We start from the raw sequence: 27,055 nt of genomic DNA on the forward strand, positions 1-27,055 counted from the left end.
GAGGGCGGAGACTGGCAGTGCCAGGTCCTGAAGCAGCTGTCAGGGTCTGAGGGAGACGGGCTGGGTTCTGGGAGCGCTGACCTGAGTTCAGCATTTGAAACAACCACTCAGGGTCTGAGGGAGACAGGCTGGGTTCTGGGAACGCTGGCCTGAGTTCAGCATTTGAAACGACCACTCTGGCTGAAGGGCCTCTCAGCCTTCTCTCAGTGGGCTTTCACTTCTGTTAGCTGTGCATGGCCGCGCCTTGGCCCTCTTCATTGGAGTTAGGATGGGTGGGAGTTACGAGCACAGATTCTAGTCATAAAGCCCTGGGTGCATATCCTAGCTCTGTCCTGTGAAGCTGGGGTGCTACCTTGTGAGTCTGTTTACTTATCTGTCAAAACTGGAACAACAGAGAAATACACGTGATAATGGACACACGGAGAACAGCACAGTGTCTGGCCCATGCTAAGCAGTCGGTAAATGCGCTGTGATTATGATCTGCAAGTCTCCGCCTCGGGGCCCTTAATTCCGCTCGTGGTCTCCCTTCCCTCCCACGCTCCCTGCCTTTGCCTCTTTACTTCTTCAGCACCGAGCTTGTCCCTGCTGCCCAACTTGTTAGCCCCCTTCTGGCATCCTCTCCTTCCTCCACACCATGGTGTCCACATTTCAGTCATTTCCTGTGGCGTCGGTCCCCTCTCGACCTTCTAGCACGCTCAGCTTGCAGAACTTAGCCCGCCTTCCACCTGCTGCTCCTCCGCAGGACCGAGGCGCCACCAGACGGGCGTCCCCCAGCGTCTCTGCAGGCGTCAGTGCTTTACGGCAGCCCCTGGACTCACCCCAGGCTTCCTCCTGCCTCTTTTCCCTGGCAGCTGTGCCACACCTTGCCTCCTGGCACCACCTCCTTCATGTTCATGAAGACAGAGGGTTTTGTGTGTTTTCTTTTATGTAATTGATAGCCATGTGAATATAATCCCAACTGAGGAGTGAGGGCACCTGGCACAGAGTTCCTCCAACTGCGTGAGCACACGTGTCACCCAGAGAACTGAACATTCAGGCCCTCATTCGGGGGCCTGGAGTGTGGCCTGAGTCTCTGCCCCTCCAGCCACCCCCCAGGAGAGGTCTGCACTGCCGCTCCCAGCTCCACTCTGAAGAGCAGTGATTGGTTGATACGTATTGAAAACTCACTGTGTGCTGAGAAGCATGATCTGTCCCCTCTAAGGAGGGGGAGCCCTGCTGCCAGGGCATGGCCCACAGGACAGGCTTCCTCGAGAGCTGAGCCGTGGGGAGTCTCAGCTCATCCACCCAGACCCGCTGGTTTAGAATCTGCCCTTGAACAGGTTCCCAGATGACTTGTGTGCACATGAAGGCTTCAGAAGAAGCTTAGAAGAGATAAATAAAAAGGTCTTAAGAACGGCTGTAAAACTGCATGTTGTTTTCAGTGTTTTGCAAACTGAAAGTATTGATGTCAAATTAAGCTAATTAGTGAAGGGGTTGAAATTAATTAACCAGAAAAGACACTCTGAGGAAAATAAATTTTGTACCAGCCTTAGAAGAAGAAAAATATACTTATGAATGTATTTAACTTGTATTTTTAACATCATTTAGAAGGTCTTATCTACAGCTATTTCTTAGAAAAGCCTAGTTGTAAAAGAAAAAAAATGATTCCTGCATCTGTCTTACCGAATTATTTTTAACTTTTGTTCCATCATTTTTAATGTAAATCGAAGCAAATATGCATGTATAGTCTTATTTTCCCTTTCTTCTACCCGAAAAGGAACATGCCATACTTGCTTTTCAGTATTTGCTTTTTTCATTTATCAGATCGTCTTAGAGGTCTTTCTATGTCAGTCTATAAAGAGCTTCCTCATCATTTTTTTGCTGCTGGGTAACATCAAACAGTGTGGATGCACTTCCTTAGTACTTTTCTTTTCAAAATGATATTTAAAAGCCCTTTTCATAATAATAACCAGTAAGTAGGAGGTCATACCCCCAGAGAATAATTGCTAAACCTATGTTAAATTTCTACATCTTTTCTGATTCTTGTCAGGTAACCACCATATGTTTCGATGAGGCTTATTTTAGGCTAAAATGTTTTTCCCAAACAGTCCTTAATTTTCAGGATGAAGAAATAAAGGGAGCGTATGTCATCTGAGAGAGCTGCCTCTCACCTTGGGGGAACTGTTTGGGGGGACTCCTTGCCTCACGTCCTTGCAAAACACACGGGGCAGATTCCACGCTCCTCAGGCTCCCGGCGCCTGCCCCCGGAGCTCCGCCCACATCCACATGCTGATTGATCCCGTGCGGCTGAAAAAAGAGCTTTGCCCTGCTCCAGTCCCTTTCTGTCTCCCACTCTGGGGGCTTGTGGGGCATTTCACTGCCTGTAACCAAGTCATTCCGTGGGCTGAACAGAGACCAAGTCAAATTCTTAAACAAATAGATGGCATCCTCTTATTGGAAGCTGTGGGAGAGGTTTGGTGGCAGTGCCTGTCATTTAGCGATTTGCCATAATTACTTTTAGATTTCCTATAAATTCTCTATAAATCTGTTATTCATGCTGTCACACAGAAAGCGGAGCACCCGCACTGTCTTAAAACGACAGCAGGAGCACTCTCGGGGCTCATCTGTTTGAGCTGATAGTTTGCACTGTCCAGATTTGCTGAGTAATCATCGACCTTCTGCATGTTAAATAGGCCCACACTGACCAAATTCTTCCTTCATATATTTGAACAATCACATAAATGGGTTTAGGACTTTATTTTTTATTCATCCGCCTTCCAGTTTATGTGAACAGACTTCTTATGTTTCCGCCAGCAGTGCACTCCCCTCATGAGGCTTGTGATAATCTATTTGCCAGTATATTTCTTCAGCGGGACCTTGGCTGCGTTCTCTACGCTTAATTCTCTATATGCACAGCTTCTGTTTTATGTACTGTCCCTCTTTCTGTCATCACCCTTAGATTTATTGTCGGCGCTGATTTTAGACCAAAATATAAATGAGATTGTGTTGACATAAAAAAGAAAGAAAAAAAAAAGAATCCTTGCTTCCTAGCAGATTGAGTGGAGAACCAGTTGGTTTAAATAGATAACCTTGGGTCATATCGGAAAATGTCTTGTTCTAGCTGAGTACTCCATTCTTGCACCATGGGACTGACTTCATTCATTTAAGGGAAGCTAGGGCATACAGGGAAAGAAATATTTTCTTCTCTTAAGATTTCCTGATTTGTTTGTATGTCTGTTGTGACACCCAAGGGTAATTCTGATACAGCAAGTCTAACAGAAAAGAAACGAGATGGGAAAACAGAGGGGGCATTGCTCCGCAGTCGTGAGTGCTCATCCTTCACCATCAAAGCCTCCGTGCCCCGGCCCATTCTGCGGTCGTGCTTGCTGTGGTCCTCATCAAGGACGATGCCCCACCTAATCCCCAGAGGTAGACAGGGGAGAGAGAGCGCACGCAGGAGCAGGAGAGAGAGAGAGGAAGACTAAGGAAAAGCCGAGGCCTCACTCCCGTCTCGCCTGTGCCCTCCGACCAAGTGTGATGTTGCTCTCTAGCCTGCTTCCTGGCTCCCCGTGGGGTCAGGGCCCCCGCTCAGGCGCTGCTGCTGCTGTCCAGCCGCTAAGTCGTGGCGGACTCTTTGCAGCTCCATGGACCGCTGCATCCCATGGGCTCCCCCAGAGTCTGTTCAGATTCCTGTCCACTGAGTAGGTGTTGCCATCCAACCATCTCATCCTCACTCAGGATGATGACTCTCCAAAGAGGCTGAGCCCAGAACCTGCCCTGGTGCAGGGCAAGCAGTCAGCCACACCACGTAGGTGGAGGGCACAGCCCCGCCTGGCCCACCCAGAGATGAGCTGGGTTAAAGCCCTCCCTCCATCCTCCAGAGAGAACTGCTCCTTGATCCTACTGTCAGAAGACAGAACACGGTTCTATTCCCAGAATCAGCTTGGAATGAATATGGCTGATGGACACAGCTGCTCATTAAACCATTTACTTACTCTTCATTGTTTTGGAGCTTTCAGCGCTCACAGTTGCTCTACGCTGGTGGATAGAGAGCCTACAAGGCGTTCTGCCTCCGAGTTTGCTCTCTTCTGAGATGAAATAAATAAGAACTTGACTACCTAAAAACACCGCAGAGGAAGTGTTCTTCAGTACGTTTGTATGAACATTAGCGTTTAAGTTGGGAGTGCATGAGGAAACACCGCATGATTGATGAAGTGTTCCTTCAATTCTGGGCGGAACCACCTCGCGGCATCTCAGTTTTATGAAACACTAAATATGTAAATGAGAGGTTTTATTGGTTTTTGGATTTCTAATTTGAGAAGCTCTGGTTTTATTTAGGACATTAGTCTCATACGGAAAAATGAAAAGAAGGTCATCTGTTGGTCTGTGGGGTGCCCCTTCCGGGAAGGAGCTGAGACCTTGAGAAACCTGTTTCTCAAAATATTGGCCCCTCAGTTCTTGATGTTTTCACGTGGCTGGGGGGAGGCATAAAATATAACGCTTTCCGTGTTATGTCCTTCCAATCAAGCGAAGTCTTCAAAAAGTAACAGCCCGGGGAGTGTTCACCAGCGGCACAGCTTCCCGAGCAGGCGTCTGTATAACTAGCCAATGAATTTACCTGGAGCTTCAATTGCCATAATTTCTAGTCTGTGAGTTGAACAATGGTATCTGTAGTAAGGGAAAATAACTTCAATTTAGTCCGGTTCTCTAAAGATCCTCGTTGTATTTTAGTGTGGCGGGGGGGGAGGGGGCAGGGTTGCGATTTTTCCAGATAACATTCTGTGAGCATACCATGACCCCTTTCTCTCTTATTTATCCCCGTTTTTCTTTCACGTGCTTACAGCGTTTGTTAAGATAATCTTCTGTTTTCTCCAGGGACTCAGGATTGCATTTCTTTGTTCTGGGTTTTATCTGTCACAGACACTTTTCTAGTTACAGATTCTGCTTGTGAATCGTGCTATGTAAAGAACAGCTGATATTTTAGCAGGATCTGAGCCTGGCCGAGAGTCGTAAGCACATCCAAGGAGCAGAGCTGTGCTTCTCTCCGAGAACTTACATGCCGGATGCTGGCCTTGGGATGAGATTTGATTGTCTTAGGAACAGATATTGATATTGCTTTGGAAACTGTAAAGTCAGATTCCGTTTGGCAAGCACCTGTTAGGCACTGTTTGCCAGGGGCTCTAGGGGCTCTGAGGAGGACAGAGGCATATGCGGGTCGCACACCTTCAGGCGTTGACGGGGCGGGGCAGCTGTGTGCCCTCACAGATGCCCTCCTCTGAAGGACGCACGCATTCGTCTCACTGCTCCCCAGAAGCAGAGCATGTGTGCTCAGGGAAGATGTGGGTGCAGGTGTTTACTGAGAGGTGACCCTCGGAAGTGTGGGCACAGGAGACAGAGAAGGGAGAGACACCAGTGTGGGTGCCTCAGTGAACCCACCACCCTGGGGAGGGAAGCCCGAAAAGCCTTCCTGGAGGAGGTGACGTGCTCCCTGACCTCAGCAGATGGGTGGGGGTTCAGGAGGCAGCCGTGCAGCTAGCGGGACAGGAATGGGGAGGGTTGTTGGGGGGCATGGCACTCAGGTCGGGGGTGAGGGTGGCTCTGGGACGATTCATAGAGCGCCTGGCATGTGGCCGATGAGCCAGGGAAACTGAGCCCTGCTCTCTGTTCAGTCAGCAGATGCCTACTGGACACCGCTGGGCACCAGGTGCTGAGAGAGTGGCCGGGGCGGTGCCGGTGTTCCCGGCTGTGCTCTCGTGGGGAGAGACAGACAGACTGGTGCAGCTCGTGGAGGGTGCCCTGGTGTGGGGGCCCAGGGATGAGCGTGGCAGGGAGGGCCGGCCCGTCCCCGTCAGAGCTCCCGGCCCCCGGGGACAGGCCCTGTCGGTGTTGCTCCTAACCCAGACGGCAGGCTCACGGTCATTGCAGAAATCCCCTGTGGGTCTGACTCCTCCTCTGGGGGTCGCTCCATGCTGTAGTGCTCTTCCTGGAGGTCTGCCAGCCTCTAAGTGCTTTGGGTCTCGTGTGAGCTCTGAGAAAATCTTTTTCCTTGGAGCCCCTCCAGCTCTGGGGGTGAGGGTGGTGGGAGAGGCCAAGGCTTCAGAAGGCCCCCCCAAAGGGCCCTGTGGCTCCCCATCGTCCTTGCTAATAGCCTTATATGGGGATCAACTGCCCCGGTCGGCTCCACGCCCAGGTTGCGTGTTTGACAAGATTATTCAAGCCTCATAGAGGCTAACAGTGGCCTACCACTGCTCCTAGGGACGCCCTCCATAATTTCAGAGCACCATCCGGGAAATGGAGCTAAGCCGTGGCAGATAGCCTCTTACTCCTCTAGCCCCCGAGCTGCACACGGATGGGCTTCTTTTGGGCTCTGCTGGTGGTTCAGTGTTAAAGAATCCACCTGCCAGTGCAGGAGACCTGGGTTTGATCCCTGAGTTGGGAAGATCCACTGGAAAAGGGCATAGCAAACCTCTCCAGTATTCTTACCTGGGAAGTCCCAGGGACGGGGGCCCTGACGGGCTGTGGGCGACTAAACCAACAGTGCTTCTTCTACTATTAAGCAGCGAGTGCGCGCTGGGGCCCTGCCGTCGTGTCTATGGACGGGGGCCCATCAGGCTCCCCTGGCCATGGGATTCTCCGTGGGAACACTGGAGTGGGTTGCCCGGCCCTGCTCCAGGGGAGCTTCCTGATCCAGGGATCTGACCCATGTCTCTTGTCTTCTGCTTTGGCAGACAGATTCTTTACCACTGGCGCCACCTGGGAAGCCTATTAAGCAGTGAAAGTGAAGTGAAGTCACTCAGTCGTGTCCGACTCTTTGCGACCCGTGGACTGTAGCCCACCAAGCTCCTCCGTCCATGGGATTCTCCAGGCAAGGATACTGGAGTGGGTTGCCATTTCCTTCTCCAAATAAGCAGTAGGCTTTGCATTTATATACTTAAATGAAAAGCAGGTTATCAGCTGTTGTCCCTGGAAATGTGGGTCGCTCTGGTGTCCAACCACGCAGATCCTAAATCCACACTCCAGCTCTCCGGTTTACCACTTTGGGCTTATCCCAAAATAAATAAATAAATGAATGAGCCTACTGCAGAGTTGCCTTTCACGCCTTCATTTTTCTCTGCCTAGTAAAAAGCCGATGAAAATACATTCTTGGTAACGTTCCATTCATTTCCAAATGTGCCAGTTCTCAAGTACGTTATAAATGAGAAGAAAAGAAAGGGCTGGGTTGTTTGTCAAGCTGTCATATTACTTTATTTATCGTCTCTTGTCAATAGAAAAGTCCAGAAGTGTACTGAGATAACAATGGAAGTGCATGTAAAGATAACGGTGTAAACGGGGCGTACTGCTGTGCGTCCTCCCATTTTCCTCTCTTCCTGCCGTTGGACAGTAAACAAGAACTGAGCCGGCTGGTATAGACTCATCCGGAGGGGGCAGGGAGCGCTTCCGTAGTGCGGTGTGCCCCCGCTACACGCCCCCAGCCCCACACAGCCCCGTCCACCCCCCACTGCACCGCCCAGTGCCTGCAGGGTTGTGACTGGGTTCTGGCTACTGGTCGAGAGAGTACACGGTGTTTGAGAGGACAGGAAAGCTTTCTTAGCTCCACACGCAACAGATTATCAACCCAGAAACTTACACAGCCCCCTCACCTGTTCCGGGGCTGGGTGAGGAGAAACTAGAAAGTGAGTCTGGGGCAAGTAACAGTGGGAGGGACATTCAATTTAGTGAAGATGATTTTTCCAATCAGGAGAAAATTCATGCTGCTTATTTCAGTTTTCAGAATAAAGTGCATCTTAAAGCTGCCCAGGTTCTGCCTTGAGAAACTCACCTCTTAGAATATGAGACAACGGCCTGGTTTGCCTGCTGCACGTACACCATTTATTATAGTACATGTTAACAAATAATAATAATAATAATTTCCATGAGTTCTTGGAGATCATATATATTATATATATGCACATATATGGGGCTTCCCAGGTGGCGCCAGTGGTAAAGAGTCCGCCCGCCAGTGCAGGAGACGCAAGAGACGTGGGTTTGATTCCTGGGTTGGGATGATCCCCTGGAGAAGGAAGTGGCAGCCCACTCCAGTTTCCTTTGCTGGAGAATCCCGTGGACAGAGGAGCCCAGCAGGCTACAGTCCATGGGGTTGCAAGGAGTCGGACACGACTGAGCATCTGGGCACACACACATGCACGCACATGCATGTGCACACACACATGTGTCTCCTCATCTCCTGAAAGCCACGCGCCCTGGAGGGGTCAGCTCCGCAGGACTCAAGCTCGCAGGACGCTGGCTCCCTGCGGCGCGCACAGCTAGATGCTTCAGCGTGCGGGAAGGCACTTCACCCCTTTGCCAGGCCATCTGAGTAATGCAGACAAAGCTGACAGACTCCATGTGGTTGCAAAAGCAATTGGTGAGCAGAAAAGCCACTCGATTTTCTTTAAGTGAAATGGCTCGGAACTGTTTCACCCATCTCCCAAAAGGGCACCAATGTACCTAGTTGTGCAAGGAAGAAGGTTAAGAATCATAACAAACTGACCGATTAAGTGGTGTTGTTATTGCCAGAAAGCGGTTGAGAATGGTGGGAGGCGGCCGGGGAGCAGAAGCTGAGCTACACAACTGAACAGAAGAGGGGCTCCTGCTGTGCGTGTCTGGTGAGCTCTGTGGACAGCGAGAGGCTTCTTGGTGGAGGTCAGGATTTGTGCTCATATATATATAGCCCCGCATTCCTTAGCAGTTGTTCTGCCAGGCAGACGCAAAGCTTCATCTTCAGAAACTGAGCAGAAATGGCCTTGATTGTCTGTGGGAGAACTCCGGTCCGTTTGGAAGAAACAACAGCCTGTGTCTCCTGGCGTCATTCTCGCCCTTCTTCCACTGCCCTGGCCGCCTGTCGCCCCGGCCCCCGTGCGCTGCCCTGCCTGCCCTTCTAGACGGAGGCACTGGGCTCCGTCCCAGGCCCAGGCCCGTCCTCTGGTCTTGACCCCGTGCTCTCACCACGGAGAGGGGTGGGGGGCAGCCTCCCGATCTGGTGCCGGTGACCCACCGTGGACCCCCACAGTGCCCTCTCGCCCGCCTCACACGCACATGCCGTCGCCCCAGCCCGCCCTGGCTCCTACGCTTTCACCCTGCTGCACGCTCCGCCTGCACCCAGACCTCTCACGCCAGAACCCGCGGGAGCACAGGCCCAGGTTCTCCTCCTCTTCCCCCCACCCCCCTCCCTTTCGCCTCCTACCGTCTCCACCGCGGCTTTCCTCCCCCGAGTCCTTCAGTTCCTTACTGGACGAAGCCCAGACTCTGTAGACGGCCCCCTGCCATGGACAGCCTCCCCTGAGGCCACCCACAGACCCCGGCTTCCCCTCGACCTTCAAGAACCACTTAGTTTTCCAAACACGCCAGCCCAGTTTCCACCTTCCGTTCCCGAAATGCCTCTGCCCCCTTGTCTGCCTGGTGAACGCCTCGCCGTCTTCCGGGGGCCTGGCCCCAGCCTTGCCTCGTCCCCTGGAGGGACTCGCCCCACCACGTCCTGCCGCGTGCCCTGCCCTGCTGCCCGCTCCCCACCCCAGCTCTTCCGGCCCCACAGTAACCTGCTAGTTCTGCTGACTCGACTCTCTTCCTCCATAAACCCAAGCCGCCTCGACGCCACTGACCTCTGCAGGCAAACCCCAACCCCCCCAGCGCCACGCTTACAGTGCCCGGCACTGTGCCCCAGAAATAAGAGGCCGCTACTGCTGTTACCACCCTTCAGCAATAAAGCCCTGATAATAATGACCAAGCATGTTCTGAGACTTAGTTCTTCCTTCAACAAGTACCCACAGCGGGGCTCCTGCAGCCCAGGCGTCTGTTTTGTGCAAAGACGACCAGCACACCTGCCCTCCTCATCCCAGGGGGTAGACACCCCACAGGTCAGGACGCTGCCGGGTGGTGAGAGCCTGCCACCCCGGCTCGAGGGGGCCGCTTCCTGCTGGTTTTAGGTGCTGCTGCCTGGGGACTTGCTGTGTTGCCCTGGATGCGTTCATCAACAGGAGATCCTTGTGGCACCCCCCCCCCCCCCGCCGCCCCCGTCTTGGTTGAAGCCTCAGATGTGGAACCACTTGTACAGAAGGACCATGTATCTGGAGGGACCACGTATCTGGAGGGACCACGTATCTGGAGGGACCACGTATCTGGAGGGACCACGTATCTGGAGGGACCACGTATCCGGTGGGACTGTGTGTGCAGAGGGGCCTTGTATCTGGAGGGGAGGGACCATGTATGGGACCGTGTATATGAAGGGTCTGTGAGTACAGAGGGCCGACCATAGGTTGCATGGGCATTTTCACCTGCCAGAGCCTGGCACCCATAACCCCAGCATTGCTCAAGGGTCAGCTGTACACCCTGAAGTGGACTGCTGGGTTGTACGGTAGTCCATTTTCATTTTATTTGTTTATTTATTTATTTTTTTGAGGAATGGGCAGCTGTTCTGAGAGCGGGTTGTGTGGGTAAGACAAGTGCATGTCTCTCTTGGGAGCAGAGAGGCAGGGACCAAGCACGGAGGAACAGCCAGAGGCTGCTAGCGAGCCTGGAGACCGACGGGCCTGCCGCCTCCGAGGCAGCTCACCGCCCGCACTGCCTTTACCTGGCCCTGCCCTCTCAGACCCGGCAGGGCCCTCTTCCAGCTCGCTCCTGCCATCGTGCCCAGTCCAGTCCACCCACACTGCATGTGCTCTGTTTGAGAACATCCCAGTTCCCGTCACACCTCCACCACCCAGTCCAAACGTGGCCATCTCCCACGGGCTCGTGGGGTCACCGGGCTGGCTTCCCGCGCCCTCCTGTGCCCCGCCCAGTCCCCAGAGTCCGAGCCTTTGCGTCTGGATGCCTGCGGCTGGTTCCCCACTTCAGGCTCTCGGTCAGCACCTCCCGCCTCCCCACAGGCTCCCTGGCTGATGTGGCTTGCGTCCATCCCCACTAGGCCATCCCCCGAGGGCACAGTCTTGACTGCTGGGCATCAGGGCGTCTGCCCTTCATCTGCTGTAACTGCAGTAATCCCACAGCTTAGCAGTTCAGGTACACTTTGAACTTTTTTTTTTCCCCTGTCTGAGTGATTCAATCTTCTTTAAATGTACTTTTTAATTAAATGCAACCTGGACAGCTCTCTCCACTCAGCCTCTCTGATGACTGAGGGTTTCCTGTGGGGGAAGCCGGCTCAGATGGGGCCCCAGGTCCCCCTGCCAGGAGCCTTTCTTCCCAGGACTACAAAGCATTTGCCTTTCTGCCTTTGAAGCTGCCCAGTGCCCACTGCTGCTGACCTCGGCAGAAACCCTCTTCTTGAGCCTGTGTCTCCACCTCCCAACCACCTACACAGCCTGGGAGACATTCAGTGAAGATGCTAAAGTCTCAATTAAGGAAATGCTCAGGGGAAGAAGCGTTCCAGTTAATTTAATTTTTGGTTAACTGAGCACAACCAAAGTTTTTATTGAGAGGCGGCGGCGTCATGTAAAAGAAAGATTATGAACTTAGGATGAAGACATTCGTGTTTAAAACCCATTTTCTGCCATCTGAAGTCACGTGACTTTGGGGCTCAATTTTCTCATCCATAAAAGGGGGTGCTAATAGCCGTCTTACTAGCTTGTTGTTAGATTGAATGGGGCAACATTTGTGATGTGAACATGTAGCGGAGTTGGGTGGCCGTGTGGGAGCTCGGCAAAACACACTTCTCTTCCCGCTTCCCGTTTTGTTCTCATTTTTCTTGGAAATAATTCTCACTACACTGGCATCTGGTGTTTTAAACATGTTTTTTAATGCAGAACACTGGAGGAGAAGGTAATTTTCCTGGCAGTGGTAATAGTGACTCATTATTGTAGAATATTTATGAAAAATTAACCAATCGTTGAGTATCTGTGGAGCACTTACTGTATCTCAGATACTGTGGGAATAGCAGACATGAAGAGGTCATTTTATTCTTTTTAAAATGCCCAGATAGTCTTTGCACTTTTCTGCTAAGAATTGAATTTGGGTGGGGGGAAATGGTAGAAATGTCAGCTTGGCGGGTTAAGAACACACATCTGTGACTTCCTCTCACTTGAAAAAGAAGATGAAGCCCACTGGGAAGCAGACTTAGGTCCACGGGACAAGAAGGAGCCGCTGGGGAACGAAAGATGAGAAGAACGTCTGGACGGAGGACTAGTGACCTTGGGGCAGGGAGGGGTCTCGGCCTGGGGACACCCAGGACAGACACGGCCACCTCGGGGCTGGTGCTAACACAGCTAGAAACGGGGTCAGTTCGTGGTTTCTGTCTGGAACAGTCTGCTCCCTACCTCCCACTGTGTGCAGATGGACAGGGGAGCCGACAGACAGACAGGAGAGAAGCCACTTCCTTCTGAGAGGGAACGGCTCCCGAGGAAGAGCTCTGCGCGCTGGGGTTCGAGGGTCTCTGGGAGCAGCCCTGAGCTCCCCGCCCAACGGAAGCCAGGCTGCCCGTTGACAGGCCACACAGTTCACATTTGGGGGGTGCGGCGGGCTGTTCCATCTTTAAGTCTCTCTTTGCTGTCCTGTTTAATCCACGTGCTCACACAGGTTTGAGGATGGACTGACACCTCCCAGCCCCCAGTGCAGCTGCTCACGCGACCTGTCCTGCCGACCCAACAGCTGAGGGGCCTTGAGCTCCTTTCATCGCCGGGGCAGTGAGAGCCACGTGAACAGAAGTCCCCATCCCATATGAATCCCCGTTACCAGCAGCTTCCTCCTTTTTCCTCCTGGGGGTACCAGCTATGTCCAGTTCACCCATCCCCAGAGGCTGTGGGCTGGCCGCTGGCCCACCGACCTGGTGGGCAGTCGGGAGCCAGTCTCCGGGGACCGTCCCCCCGGGCTGGTGGGACAAGTGCTGAGCACAGGCGCCATCTCGGGTGCCCGGCCAGCGGTGATTAAGGCCACATTAGCACCTTGCTCGGCGACCTCCCCGCGCCCTGCCGCTCTCCTTCACGTCACGCGACTGTGTGCAAATATTAGCTCCTTGGGTTGTTTCTCCTCATCAGCGACTTTCACAGATGACAGGCAGGCTGCTCATGTGACCCGCGTTCCCAAGCCCTTGTCCTTTGTCACGAACGCTGTCTGTACGCGGAGATCTGACCAGCAGCCCCGCGGGCCCCATGGTGCCACCTGCCCAGGGCGCCAGCTGTGGGGAGGGGCAGGCTGCCCAGGGCTTTCCAGGAGGCCTGAGGGTCCAGGGAGCAGCCTCCTGTTAGCATAGTCAATATGAAGGTTGAAAATTGATTTGGTGGTTCTGCCTGCAGCAAGCTTTTTTGTTTGTTTTAATTCACACGAACCTTCCATTCCAACATCTTGTCCCGGTGAGTCAGTGAGAGCAGGACTCAGCGCTGTGGGGCTATGACTAGAGGGCGGTCCTCTTTCCTCGCCTCTCCTCTCTCCATGGCCCTGACCGCACTGCCCGCGGTGGAACTGACCAGGGGGCCCCTCAGCCACTCGCGCGGGCGGCGCGTCTCTGCAGCCTCAGGTCCTCTGGGAAGCATTTTGCATTTGCCATGACGTCCACTTATTTTCTATTTCCAGTCTCATCTGTCTCCACCTTTATTGAAATTCCTGTTCTCGAAATGTTTGCTCAGTCTTCGTTTTCCCTGGATAAACAGTAGTAATGCGCACTGTGCGTAGTTTAATTTTGATATTACACATATTTGAGAAAAGAGTTGCAAAACCATCTCGTGTTTTTTTCTCCCTTGTCACCAGAGGGATGAGCTGAATTATTTATAGCTTGATACTCACACAACGGAGATGGAGTCAGGGTGTTTACACTTCAGACAGAAAGGATTGCACTGAGTGCGTGGTTCATGGGATGTGTTTGCTCCGGGGTCACATTCAGGCCCACATAAGAGAGTGGCCACTTCCCAACCACACACATACCCATGAGAGGGCCTGACCCATGAAATAGTTGTGGAATTGGATGGATTTGAAAGTAGTGGCTAGACCAGGTACCTCAATCAGCAAAGTCTTTAACTGATAAATAAGGTCAGCAGTGGAACATGCTTGACCGTGTGAAGGCCGTCATGAGCACGCTGGGCAGAGGGGCAGCGAGAGCTCTCAGTTTCCAGGGCTTCTGGGCAGGACGTATGCTCATGGGCTGTGGGCTCCAACCCCGGCTCCTGTGGTCAAAACCGCCTGACCGGGACCCCAGGAAGGGCTCCTTGGGGCTGGGTCGGGCCCGGAGGTGCAGGCTGTCCTGTGAGAGCGGCTCGATGAGGTTCACGTCTGTGCCCCCTTCACTCCACGTTCCCATCGGTGCCCCGTCTGTGCTCCAGAGGCCCCCTTCATGGCTTCCGCTTTCTCTGCCACAGGAGACGCTGGCACGCCTGAAGCCATGGCCCCCGTCATCGTGGTCCCCCCGAGCAACAGGAGTGTGGTGGCCGGGTCCAGCGAGACCACCTTGGAGTGCATCGCCAGCGCCAGGTACGCAGCTGGCCCCCCCGGCGGGCGTGGCCCGCTCCCCCAGCAACAGCAGCCGTGGTCCTGCAGCCCGGCCGCGGGCACAGCGCATCAGGGAAGATCGCGCGGACCTTTCCCAGGCCTTGCTCTGCAGCGTCCATATTGGATGCAACGTTTATACTAGAAGTCGGCGCTTTCACTGTGGGTCAGGCGGAGAGTGTCCTCTGAGATGCTGGCTGAGGAGCAGAGGGGAGCTGAGGCCTCTGAGTGCAAAGGAAAGCGTTGACCCCTTCTTCTGTCGTCCTAGGTGCTCTCCACCCAGTCAGTGGCCGCCCCACGCTCGAGTCCCTGGGATCAGGCCTCCCATGTAGCGTGCCTCCCAGCGGTGCTCCTTTCACATTCTCTTCCGGAGCCAGTGGAACCGTTAGCACTTATGGCCCATTGCTGCCGCAATTAGCTATCCTTGCTCAGCAGCCCTTGAGCAGAATGTATCATCCGCGGGTGCCGTAAGGGAGCAGAGCTGTGTCTGGATGGATTTTTAACTGTCCATCGTTCAGCCCACCATGGTTCCTGGTAGAATGATTATTGCCACCTACGCAATCCACAGTTACCGTCACTAACACCCCTCGTTTCCACAGGCCCGTCGAGGAGCTGAGTGTGACCTGGAAGAGAAACGGAATGAGGGTCACCAGTGGGCTCCACAGCTTCGGGAGGCGCCTCACCATCAGCAACCCGACCTCCTCGGACGCTGGGATGTACGTCTGTGAGGCGGCCCTGCCCGGCAGCGCTTTCGAGCCCGCCAGAGCCAAAGCCTTCCTTTCTATCATAGGTAAGGCGCAGACGGGGCGGGGCCCCACACCTCAGTCTGGGAGAACAGCATAGTTAACTCCTGTATTCCACTCACTTTATTTTTAACTCAGCACATGGAGGTGAAGTTTGCCTCCCAGATTCAGCCTGTTCTTTTCCAAGAACATCAACGCATTCAATCCAAAGAGTTGATGTTCTGAATACTTCCGAGGAATGTTCTGAAAACTTTGAATCGTAAAGCTTGGGAAATAGAGTGTCAAGGTCTTTGGCGTATTTACCGCCTTCGGATGCTGGTCTTTCTGCCACGAGGCTTTCCTATAGCTCTCATTTGTCTGGTCTGATCAGTGTTCAGAGATTAATCTGTTACCATTATATTTTTTACTTTCTGACCCAGAAGAAAGTCAAAGAGTCTTGAATGTTCCCTTTTGTTAAACTGAAAAGTGAGAGCAGAGAGGTGTCCTAGGACCACGTGTCATCCTGAAACCGAGACGATTAGGCGTGGTCTGGCTGCTCTAACCCCTGGGAAATGCTGGTGTTTAGGAGGTGTGCGTGGTACGCCGACTAAGGGGATCCTCCGTCTGTTTTCAGGTTATGAAAAGATTGCACTGTATCACGAGGCAGGGCCCGTAGTTCTCGCGTGTTTTAAGCCCCTGTTAGGACCCGCAATGGCTATGATCACCGTCGCAGTGGCCTGTCCAGGAGTGGTGGCCGCTGCCAATGAGCGGTGCCCGCGGGGTTGGCCCAGGCGGGACAGCCCCTGCTTCCCTCGGAAGATAAGGCGGGTGAGAACGAGAAGGGAAAGTTCTCAGGAGCAGAAAGCCTCTGAGAGCAGTCACTCCTGACGCATTAATCACAGACCCTGCAGTCTGCCTCTTTGCAAACTAAGAAAGGACAGAATCCTGTGTCTTCACAAGAAATTAACAAGAGTGAAAAAATGCTGCGTAACAGGAAGTCCGTGCCACGTTCCTTCCAGTCATGAGGAAGCGGCTCTACGGCCCGAGAATGGCTGTCAAATGCATGTGATGCGAGCCTGCCCACTGCTCTGAAAGACACTCACGAATTGTAAAGCGTCGGCGAGGCAGGCCTGAGTCAGATTCCACAGCAGGCGGCCGGGCCGGCTCCCTGCTGCCTTCCTCATCCACACTTCACAGCGGTCCATCCTGCACCCCGTTTCCCGAGGGGGACCCTTCTTCCGGGGGTGACCTCCAGCTGTGTGAGCGCAGCACGTCGCAGGTAGAGCACAAGTTAGGGTCTGTGGCGATTAAGTCTCCAGCAGACGGGGCTGTATCACGTTAGAACGGTTGCTGTTGTCATTGTCCAGTCACTCAGTCACATACGACCCTTTGCGACCCCATGGACTGCACGCCAGGCCTCCCTGTCCTTCACTGTCTCCCAGAGCATGCACGAACTCATGTCCATTGAGTCGGTGATGCCATCCAACCGTCTCATCCTCTGTCGTCCCCTTCTGCTCCTGCCTTCAATATTTCCCAGCATCGGGGTCTTTTCTGATGAGTCGGCTCTTTGCATCAGATGGCCAAAGTATTTAAACAAGAGAAGAAATTCATCTCCCTGTGAACTAGAACATTTGTTTCCGTCGTAACTCCCTTTTAAAAATATTTAAATCAGTCACAGGAACTTGGTTCTGCATTTCCATCTGGATTCCAGAGCAGATTGTTACTGTATTCTCCGAGTTGCCACCTGTCCGTATTCCAGCTTTTAAGATACACGGACAAACTTGCATCTCTATGATGTTGATTTAAATCCCCTTTATTCATAAGAATTTGCTGTGACAGGTGGGATTTTGTGGTTGAGTCCTGGGAAGGCCCTGAAGAGCTAGTTCAGAGTGATTCGGGAGATTACAGCCCCGAGCCCCGAGACAGTGGAGGGAGGGGTCCTCGAGAAACACGGGGCCTGGCTCTGTGGCACTGTCACGGGGGGAACCGTGTGGGCAGCCGTCGCCATGAACATGCCGATGAAAGGGAGCAGGCTCAGGCTGGCTCCCCGTTGCTCTGTTTCATACCGGTGAGACCAGACAGGCGAGCTGTGGCTGCGCACCCCGCCCGCCAGCTCCTCCCCTGGGCTGCTTCACGTCTGAGGTTTAAGCAGGAATATGGGGTCTGACCACAGCAGCGTCATGGGCGCGGCTCTCCTGGGGAAGGTGACCTCCTGGGCTTGGCGATCCGCGTTCTCCTCCACCCGCCCTGCCGCAGGGTCCATTTCCTTTTGTGCCCGCTGTCTGGGTGTCAGGGTGTCCAGTGTGTGGGGTCAGGGTGCCCACTGTCTGGGGCCTGGGTGCCCGCTGTCTGGGTGTCAGGGTGTCCAATGTGTGGGGTCAGGGGACCCTGGGTGCCCGCTGTCTGGGGTCAGTGCTCCTGCTGTCTGTGGCCTGGTTGCCTGCTATCTGTGGCCAGGGTGTTCAGTGTGTGGGGTCAGGGTGCCCACTGTCTGGGGCCTGGGTGCCTGCTGTCTGGGTGTCAGGGTATCCAGTGTCTGGGGCCTGGGTGCCCGCTGTCTGGGTGTCAGGGTGTCCAGTGTGTGGGGTCAGGGTGCCCACTGTCTGGGGTCAGTGCTCCAGCTGTCTGTGGCCAGGGTGTCCAGTGCGAGGGGCCAGGGCGCCTGCCGTGTGACAGGTTGGAATTGCTGGAGTTAACCCCCCAGGAGCATGTTCGTCCAGCACGGTGTGGCCTGGAGGGGAGGAGGGGGAACTTGGAGACCAGGAAGATGCATGTCCATCCCTAAAGGAGCGTTAGGCTCCTGAGGCCTGTGATCATCTCCTCTCTATCTCCTCAGATAGGGGTTTCTCAGTGTCGTCTCGGAAATTATATGAAGTCCAAAAAACGCAGAAATGACACATTCTTCCTTGAAGCAGCATCCAGCATGGCAGGAAGACCACCGTCTGTGTACAGCACAGAGATGTGGGTCATCGGCCCCCAGGGCACGTGGCCGAGGTGAGGGGGTTTAGACGCAGCCCGCAGAGGTCAGGGAGGCTCTGCAGAAGGAGCAGGTCTGGCCCTGCAGATCGAGTCTGAATTTTCCAGCGAAGCAACTTGAGTCAGACATTCCCTGCGGAAGAACTAGGGCGAGTGGGCGGCCTCTGTGTTGCTCAGGTGAGAAAGGATCACAGACTCAACACCTTAAACTAACACAGACGTGTCGCTTCCCAGTTCCCGGCCTCCGAAGGCTGCAGCCAAGGCCGCGCTGGGCTGGGCTGTGTCCGGAAGCTCTGAGAGGGTCCACCTCCCGGCAGATTCCGTTCACGAGGCTGTGGAACTGGACCTTGTTTCCTTCCGAGCTTCTTGGATTCTGGAGGCAGCCAGCATCCCTGGCCACAGCCACCTCCGTCTTCAGAGTCAGCAGCAGGCCGGGTCCTCACACCGCAGACCTTCTCGCTTCCAGCCAGAGAAGGTTCTCTGCTTTTAAGGGTTCCTGTGATGAGGATGGGTCCACCCAGCGGATATAACGTCTCCCCATTTTTAGATCGATGACCTCAATGACATTGGCAGAACCCCCGCTGCCATGCGGTATAGCCTGTTCTCGGGCACCGGTGACTGGGGGTGGACACCTTTGGGGGGCGTCCTTCCCACCCCAGTGGACAGAGGCATCAGCATGTGGATGATGGTAGCAAGTCAAGGGCCCACCCTGGGCTCTGCCGCTTCCTGAGATGGTGGCTCTGGAGGTGGGGTGGGGGAAGGATGGCTGAGGGGGTGTCTCGGGGCCATGCAGTGAGCCCTGCTCAGGACGGGCCCTGCAGCTCAGGCCAAGGGGTGCAGGGAGGGCAAAAGCCGAAGCCCAGCGTCAGGGGCGGGAGAGCCGGAGGGTTCCTCACGGGGCGCTCCCCAGGGGCATCCCTGCCTCCATCTCTGAGGAGCTTCTGCTGATTGGAAGGTCAGGCCCTCTGCCTGTGGCCCCTGGCAGAGGTCGGGGACCATCTGCACGGCCGGCCTAACTCACCGTGTCCACAGGACAGGAACGTTTTCTGGATGTCTGCATACGGCTTCGGAAGAGGTGACAGTTTAGTTTCGGTCCCCAGTTTTGCGGGCTGCGGCTGTGACCCGCTTTTAGAAGTCGCGTGCAAGCCTTCATTGGCAGGGCGCCCTTTCTGCAACAGGGCTATTGCCGATGAGCTAGGGCACGCACTGTCCCCGAGAAGTGCACGGCGAGGCTGCCTCGTCCAGAGCAGACTCTCCCCGCCTCAGCGTCTCTTGGGTGATGTGCCCTGTACTCTCCCTGCCTGTTCTCGTAGCTGACAAGTAGCTGAGGGTGGAGAGGAGAGTCTTCCGAGCGCTGCAGGGCTGCTGGAGGATGGGGCGGGGAGATAATGGGCAGAGGCGGGGCACGGTGGGATGACCGTCGGAAGCCGGGAGGCTCTGAGGCCTGTGGCAGCCTTATGTGTTCAGCCACCTGGAAGGCTTTCTGGAAAAGGCAGGAGAATCAGGGAATGAGCGAGCAGACCTGGCCTCCCTGGATTCAGCCTCTGAACCCTGCCTGGGGTTCGGCAGCAGAGGAGACATGCTCGGCCAGCTCTGGAGGCCGCTCTCCCAGACGTGCCCAGGGAGCCTCGGGGTCATAGAGCACGCGGAGCCGGGCGCCAGGGCGCTGGCCAGGCAGGGGCAACTGCGCTCGGAGCAGAGAGGCCTAGCCAGGCACCTGCAGCCCTAGAGCCAGGCCTGTGGCCAGCCTGGGCAGCCGCGGGCCACTGTGTGATCACGGCCCCTCGCCTCTGAGCCCAGGCGGGCTGCTCCCCAGCGTCCGGGAGCCCCGGACACTGCAGAGCCGGGAGGGCAGCCCCAGGACACCACTCGGCATGCCGGTCAGCACCTTCAGTCTGCACCTCTGGGCGTCTGGTCCCGTGGGTGCTGAGCATCTTACGTGTGGGGTTTTACCGTCAAAATGTGACTCCTCTCGGGAGACCCTCAAGGGATGCTGAATGAGAAAAGCCAGTTCCGCACGGCCAGTACTGTGTGATTCCACGTGTGTAACGTTCTTGAAATGACAGCAGTAAAGAGACAGAGAGCAGTTGAGGGTTACCAGAGATCCCGGTGGGGCATGGGTGTGCGTGGTCACAGAAGGGCAGCGTGGAGGGCCGACTCATTCGGCATCTCGACTGCGGTGTGGGTGCAGACCGATATGAGCTGCAACAGTGCACGGGACCAAATACATACGCGTGCGCACGTACACACGCACACAGGAGCACATGGGTGTACACGCGCACACGGGACCACACGGGAGACAGGCAAGACTGGAGGGGTGGGTGCCGAACACGCGAGTTGCCCCCTGCCCTGTGAGCTGTCGGGAAACCGAGTAGAGGACGTGGGGGCTCTCTCTATTATCACAGCTATGTGGGTCTCTCCGGTGATCCCAAAGCAAAATGTGGTCAATCACAGCAGATGCCGATGTTTCAACTTCGATCTTTTCCTTTCCCCTCACCTCCCTGTAGCCAGACAACAGGGGTAGGAGTTGACGTCAGCATCCATGATGACTGCGGGGCCCGGGCAGGGTGCAGCCGCCGGGTCGTTAGACTGTCGTCTGTTCCTGCTGCCGGGTGGTTAGTGCTGCTGGCGTCACTACCGACGAAGGAGATGTGGTGGAGTGTGCGTGTGTGAGTATGCGTGTGTGAGTGTGTGTGTGTGAGCATGTGTGAGTGAGCGTGTGAGTGAGCGTGTGTGTGCGTGTGAGCGTGTGTGAGTGAGTGTGTGTGAGCATGTGTGAGCGTGTGTGTGCGTGTGTGAGTGCGTGTGTGTGAGTGAGCATGTGAGTGTGCGTGTGAGCGTGTGCGAGTGTGCGTGTGCGAGTGAGCATGTGCGAGTGAGTGCGAGCGTGCATGTGCGAGCGTGCGTGTGTGTGTGCATGAGTGTGCATGTGTGCGAGTGAGCGTGTGCGTGCATGAGCGAGCGTGTGTGAGCGTGTGAGTGCATGTGTGAGCGTGTGTGAGTGTGCGTGTGCGTGTGTGTGTGAGCATGTGTGAGTGTGCGCGAGTGAGCATGCGTGAGTGCATGTGTGTGCGTGTGAGTGAGCGTGTGTGAGTGCATGTGTGAGCGCGTGTGTGAGTGAGCGTGCGCGAGTGTGCGTGTGTGAGTGAGCGAGTGTGTGCGTGTGTGAGTGTGCATGTGTGAGTGCTTGAGTGCGCGTGCGCGAGTGAGTGTGCGTGAGTGCGTGTGTGAGTGCGCATGTGTGAGCATGCGTGAGTGCGTGTGTGTGTGCGTGCGCGAGTGAGCGTGCGTGAGTGTGTGTGAGTGCTCGTGTGCGAGTGAGCATGTGCAAGTGTGTGTGTGCGAGTGCGTGTGCGAGTGAGCGTGTGAGCGTGCGTGTGTGAGCGTGTGTGTGTGAGCATGCACGCGTGAGTGTGCATGAGCGTGCATGAGTGAGCGTGTGCGAGTGAGCATGCGCAAGTGAGCATGTGAGTGTGTGTGCGCGAGTGTGCATGTGTGAGTGAGCGTGTGCGAGCGTGTGTGAGTGAGCGTGTGTGAGTGTGCATGTGTGCGTAGTTGAAGACCAGCCTGCTGACCAGGAATCTGCAATATTCTTCGGGGCCTGGTCTACACATACACAGCCAGGGGGAGAGTCTACCCCCATCTGCAGCCGTGACCTCGGCCAGATGGGCTGCTTCCAGCAGGTCATTTCTGCCTGAGCGACGCAGTAATTGCAGGACTGACACCTGCCTGCTTCCAGGGAGGGACTTGCAGCCTTGCCTCCTTCATCATGTCTCTGAAACACTGAAGTTCTCATTTCTCTGTTTCCTCCTTTAGGTACCCCCCATTTAAAGATTTAGTCAGTACAGAAGGCAGGCCAAGCTATAGTATCCACAGTCACACAATCAGAGTTGGAAACAAACCTGTCTGGAAGACAGTACCCAGAAATTATCGCAAGGAAAGCGAATGACCAGCCGTGGTTATCATGATAATGAAGACACTACTACCTTAATACTCGACAAACTTGGCCATGCCAATGTTGAATTCCTGCTAAATAAACCAAGAAAAATACCGCAATTTACTCTCCAAGTAAATTCATTGTTTAATACAACTGCTGCTGTTCTGCTGTTCTTCCAGCCGCAGGCGGGCGGGCCGGGTGTCTGGAGATATGCAAGTGGTTGCGTCTCCTTTGCTGCTGAGGATGGATGGGAGGCCCGTTTCCTTTCTTCTCCTAACTATGATTTTGCCTTCCACTGAAGTATTAAATCTATATTTTGGAGAAGAACTGCTAAGACTTTGAAAAATACGTTAATAGGCTGCCCCATTCCCTGATACAGGCCGGGCACCTGCCTGTGGTGCTTTATTTGACAGATTTCATGAGTTGTTGTTTAGTTTAGACACTGAAGCAAACTAGCCTATGAAATACTGTGCTGTAAATATAAACCTGTATGAACCTCATGGGATAGTGAGGTTCTAAAGTGTGAATTAAGATATTCCATGATTCAGACACATAAACTGGAAAGTAGCCATTGCCCTGAGTAGTAATTTGCTTTCTGAAACCTTGGACTGTAAATTGCCTTTGGACCCTGCTCACTGAATCCTGAGTTTGTGTGCACGATGGTAGGTAGCTAATGAAGTTTTCAAAAATAGTTCTATAAAAGGAGTTCAAACTCTTTCAGGCTGTAAGGGTCTTCTGAAATATATCTCTTTGGCTTAGGGGCTGTTTCGGTTTTTTTCTTGTTTAAAGAGCCACCCTATTTTACCGTGGAACCCAAGAGTCGGATATTAGCGGAAGTGGAAGAAAGCGTGGACATCGTGTGTGAAGCCATGGGTGAGTGAGGGGAGCCGTGGGGGGGCGGTGCAGGCGAGCCATGGAGGGTGGGGGAGCCGCGGGCGGGCACACAGAGGCTGTGGGGGGCGCCTCCACGCGGTGGAGGACCAACAGGGCATCTCCAGGGCAGAGCCGTCGTCTGGGCAGCGCTGGCAAGTGGGCTGTGAAGGGGAGAAGACAGACGCTTCGCCTGGAGCAGAACTCAGCTGCTGGACATGCAACCTTGGAGAAGGCCTTTGATCTTGCTTAGCTTTCGTGTCCTCGCCTGCAAAGCAGGGATAAGAATATTTACCCAAAGGAACAGCCAGGAAGCCTTAACGGCATCCGTCCCAACAGAGAGGGGCCAAGTCTTATCCTCCTGACTCCCTTGAGAGGCTCCAACTCCCCCAGAGTGAGCCTCCCAAGACTTGGGGCAGGAAATTCCTTCTCGTCCCCAGGGTGATGGGGGCTGCTGCCCACGTCCGCTCCGAGGGGAGAGAGATCATTCTAACTTCTTGACTGACCTTTCTTCTGTCACGGGGGTGATTTGACCTCTTGCCTTGACCCTTCACTGGCCATTGCTCCTTTTCCACGTCCAGCACACATGTGGTCACACTAGGCCTCCAGCAGGGCCAGGCTTTCTGCGGTGATTTCATAATCGAAACCGCCCAAGTGCCCTGGAGAGGATCAGGGAACGAGAAGGACCTTTGACGTTAAGACCTGTGCGTCTTAAGGGTTTCAGCTCTTCTTCTAAGAGCTTGGAGGCTGTTTCCCAACAGTTCTGGGAATCTTCTGGAAAGCACCCCCTCAAGCGCAGAGGCGGGGAGATGGAGGAGACCCTGTTGTAAAGTCACCGCCTGGGCTCTGGCGAGGGCGCTGCTCTCAGATCCCCGGACAGGCCGGATCCAAACCCACATCCCCCGGCTCTTCTTAGCCTGTGCTTAGGCCCGGACCTGAACAGATACGGCTGACCTGCAGGGAGGGAGCGGGGGTGCCCCTCGGTGGCGTGGAAGGTCAGCGTAGACACGGGCGTCCAGTCCCCGCCCCTGCACCCACCGAGCCTCCCGCAGAGGCAGCTCCAGCCCAGGGGAATTGGTTCCTCGGGGGCTCCGGCCCCTGCCCCAGCAGCTCCCGGAGCGCTGTGTCCAGCCCCGCTCAGCGCCCTTCTCTGTGACCGGCTCGACCCACAGGGATGGCGCCAGGAGGGGAGAGGAGGGGTCCTGTGAACGTCCCGGGGAAATCTTTTCTTACCTTGGCCCCATTATTCTCACTTCTGTCTAAACACCAGTTTTTTAAGGCCAACAACTCTGTGAAAGTGAAACTATAAAATATTTAGAGTGCTTCTACCTTAGAAACAGCAGTCTGCATACTGCAGGGATAAGATTTCTGTTTATGACAATAAATTGCCCCCAAATAGAACTATTCCTAGTTCCCTGTATACTAACAATTGTTTTTCTATAAATGGCAATGTTAGGCTCTCCCTTTGACAAGAAGATGCTTTTCTTGCACGATTTCTGCAGCGTAAACTGCTTGTTAAGTACAGACTTATAAGTACATACTGAACAGGTCTTTCAACATTGCGTTGCTGTCATATAATTTACTGCTTTCTTTTAATTTTGACAATGAAACCACAGCAGCATGCGAAGTGGTTCTTTATGAAAGGTACGTCGTGTAATTGCTATTATGAGACTTTACATGAAGTGGTTGCTTTTACCTTCAAATGAATTTTTTTTAATTTCCTGATTTAATGAAAAGTGACAGGAAGCATAATGACGGCGAAGAACAGAATCTGAGGATACATTATCCTGAAATATCCCCCGATATTAGCTTTATTTATTAAAGAAGATGTCTTACACCTGCACAGTATCATAAGTGAACAGATCCGAGTGTGCCTTTCAGCGTGAATTGTGTCGAGATGTTTTATTTAAGTTCATTTTATATTTAGGGAAGCTGAGGCACAGAAGGATCCAAGATCTAGAAATAAGTCAGGTGCTTCCGCATTTTTCCAACAACCAGTGCACTGTGCCCGGGAAGCCCAGGACCCCGTCTCGAGTGCCTCGGTCTGTTCCACAGACGGCCTCCCTGGTCCGCCCTCTTGGGTGGCCTGAGCCTTCTCGGCTTCAGGAGGAAGGAGCAGGGAAGCTGTCTTCCCTTTGCCAGTTCCCCAAGGGTCTAAGGGAACCGAGAGGAGGGCCTGGTGTGTCCCAGGCGGCAAAGCCACCAGGGATAGAGCATTTTCATCCGGTCGCCTGGTCACCTGCACTGACCGCACCCATTTGGGGGCCAAGCCACAGAGGTCCTCATGCTCTCGGGCCAAGGAGAGCCCCATCATTTACAACCCAGGGTCTGCCCCGGGGCCTTGTCCACCGAGTACACCCACCTGGCGAACCCCAACCTTAAGCCTCCTTCCAGGTGGCGAGGCCGTGCGCAGCTCCAGTCTCACTGCTCGGGAGTCTCGGCCTCCCCTGTGACATCACCAAGATGAGGAGGGGGCACCCAGGAGGGGCAGCTGGGCCTTGAGCCTCCATCTGACGCTGGCCCACCCGCTCACCCATCCCCCCCACACCCCGTCATCTCTGCACCAGCCTGGTCTCAGGGCCACGGTGACGTCTCCCGAATTCACAACCTGGACCAGATACACCTTGCATGCTTGCTGCTTGAGGTCGTCCACCAGGCCCCCTGTGCATGGATCGGTGACTGGCTCATGTGACTGATCAGTGCATGGATCAGCAGCACGTGGATCAGTGACCCCGATTCCTGAGACAGGGTGCTGTAGTCCCAGGCTGTGCGGTGAGCACGCCCCCTGGGCCGGGCGCCGGGAGGAGCTTATGTGCTGATGCAATCGATCTTCACAGTCACCTTCGAGGGGGGACACCACTTCCTTCCCGAGTCCCAGGGAAGTGGGAAGAAGAGGGGTTACCTGCCCTGGCCAATGGCACAGCTTGGAGGGGGCACCTGTCTCCCACCCTGGTGACCCTTCCCCAGTCCCCACGAGACAGAGGCAGTCACCGCAGGGCCAGGGGCCTTCCTCCCAGCACTGTCTGAGGTCAGTCACAGCCGTACCCGTAGGATAAGGGCAGGGCCAGACGGTGGGAAGAGCTGGAAGTGTCTGCAGCCCCCTCCCCATCTGCATGGAAGATAAGAACACCACCCGACCAGGTGCTTGGAGGGATGAGGAGATGCCCAGTGAAATACCTTGGAGCCGTTTTGCCTCAGTCCTCACGTGGCAGTTCTTGAAATTTCGTGAGTTTTAAATGCCCGACCATTTCCACTTCTCCTCAGGGGTCCCTCCTCCCGCCCTCCAGTGGTTTAAGGATGCTGTCTCCATCAACAAGCTCCAGAACCCTCGGTACCAAGTGCTAGCTGGCAGAGGCCTGCGTGTCCGGCAGCTGCGTCCAGAGGACTCGGGGATCTTCCAGTGCCTGGCCAGCAACGCGGGTGGGGAGGCCCAGACCCGCACCTACCTGGACGTCACCAGTGAGTACTGCCCCCACGCCTCCCAGAGCCTGGCCCCTGGACAGCCCTGAGGCCCCGGCGTCCCTGCCCTTGCCCCACGGATGCTCAGGGAACACGGATGTCTGTCCAGCCCGAGTGCTCACACCCCGGGCACTTGAACACGCTGCTCTGTTGAGATGCAGAAGCAAAGTCCCCGTCTTTCTGGGCAGAACTGGAAAGACTAAGTGGACAGCTCATGCCTAATCTTCTTCTTTTGATCTTTTTTTTACCTGTTTTTCCATATTTATTCTTTATTTTAGTTTTATTGAACAATTATAGTTCTTTCATGAGTTTCTTTTATGATCCCATTAACAGAAATACTTTGGCACTATGAAAAAGTAAGATAAAGGTGTCTGTGGGTTTTCTCTTTAATCTCCCGTAGTTGTTTTCCCTCTAAAACAAGTAGAGTTTAGTGATTATGGAATTCTCATGCTTGCCCTGTCTGGAAGCAAAATGCTGATGTCTCCAGGTGCGGGGGCCGTTCAGGAAATCAAATCACGGTCAGTGCGTGCACGGCCAGTGGCTCTTGTCAGCGATGACTCGGAAGAGACTGTTGCAATACTGGGATACTCATGCAAGTGTTTTGCTGAACTAGGGGTCACTTCCTCTGACCTTGCCCAGGGTCAAATTTCCCCTCCGTTGTGGAGTCTAG

The 27,055-nt window shown here is 54.4% G+C and overlaps 1 protein-coding gene across 1 annotated transcript in view; it reads left to right on the plus strand.

The window, feature by feature from the left end:
* The window catches only part of SDK1 (sidekick cell adhesion molecule 1), a 718,540-nt gene that overhangs the window by 519,929 nt on the left and 171,556 nt on the right, over positions 1-27,055 (plus strand). The window contains exons 6-9 of the mRNA XM_068967809.1: positions 14,295-14,406; positions 15,021-15,211; positions 22,846-22,929; positions 26,191-26,385. Of these exons, the coding sequence (XP_068823910.1) occupies positions 14,295-14,406; positions 15,021-15,211; positions 22,846-22,929; positions 26,191-26,385 (582 nt within the window). The remainder of the gene's footprint in view (positions 1-14,294; positions 14,407-15,020; positions 15,212-22,845; positions 22,930-26,190; positions 26,386-27,055) is intronic.

This window comes from Capricornis sumatraensis, chromosome 3, assembly GCF_032405125.1.
Source record: "Capricornis sumatraensis isolate serow.1 chromosome 3, serow.2, whole genome shotgun sequence".
In the NCBI taxonomy this organism is placed as follows: domain Eukaryota; kingdom Metazoa; phylum Chordata; class Mammalia; order Artiodactyla; family Bovidae; genus Capricornis; species Capricornis sumatraensis.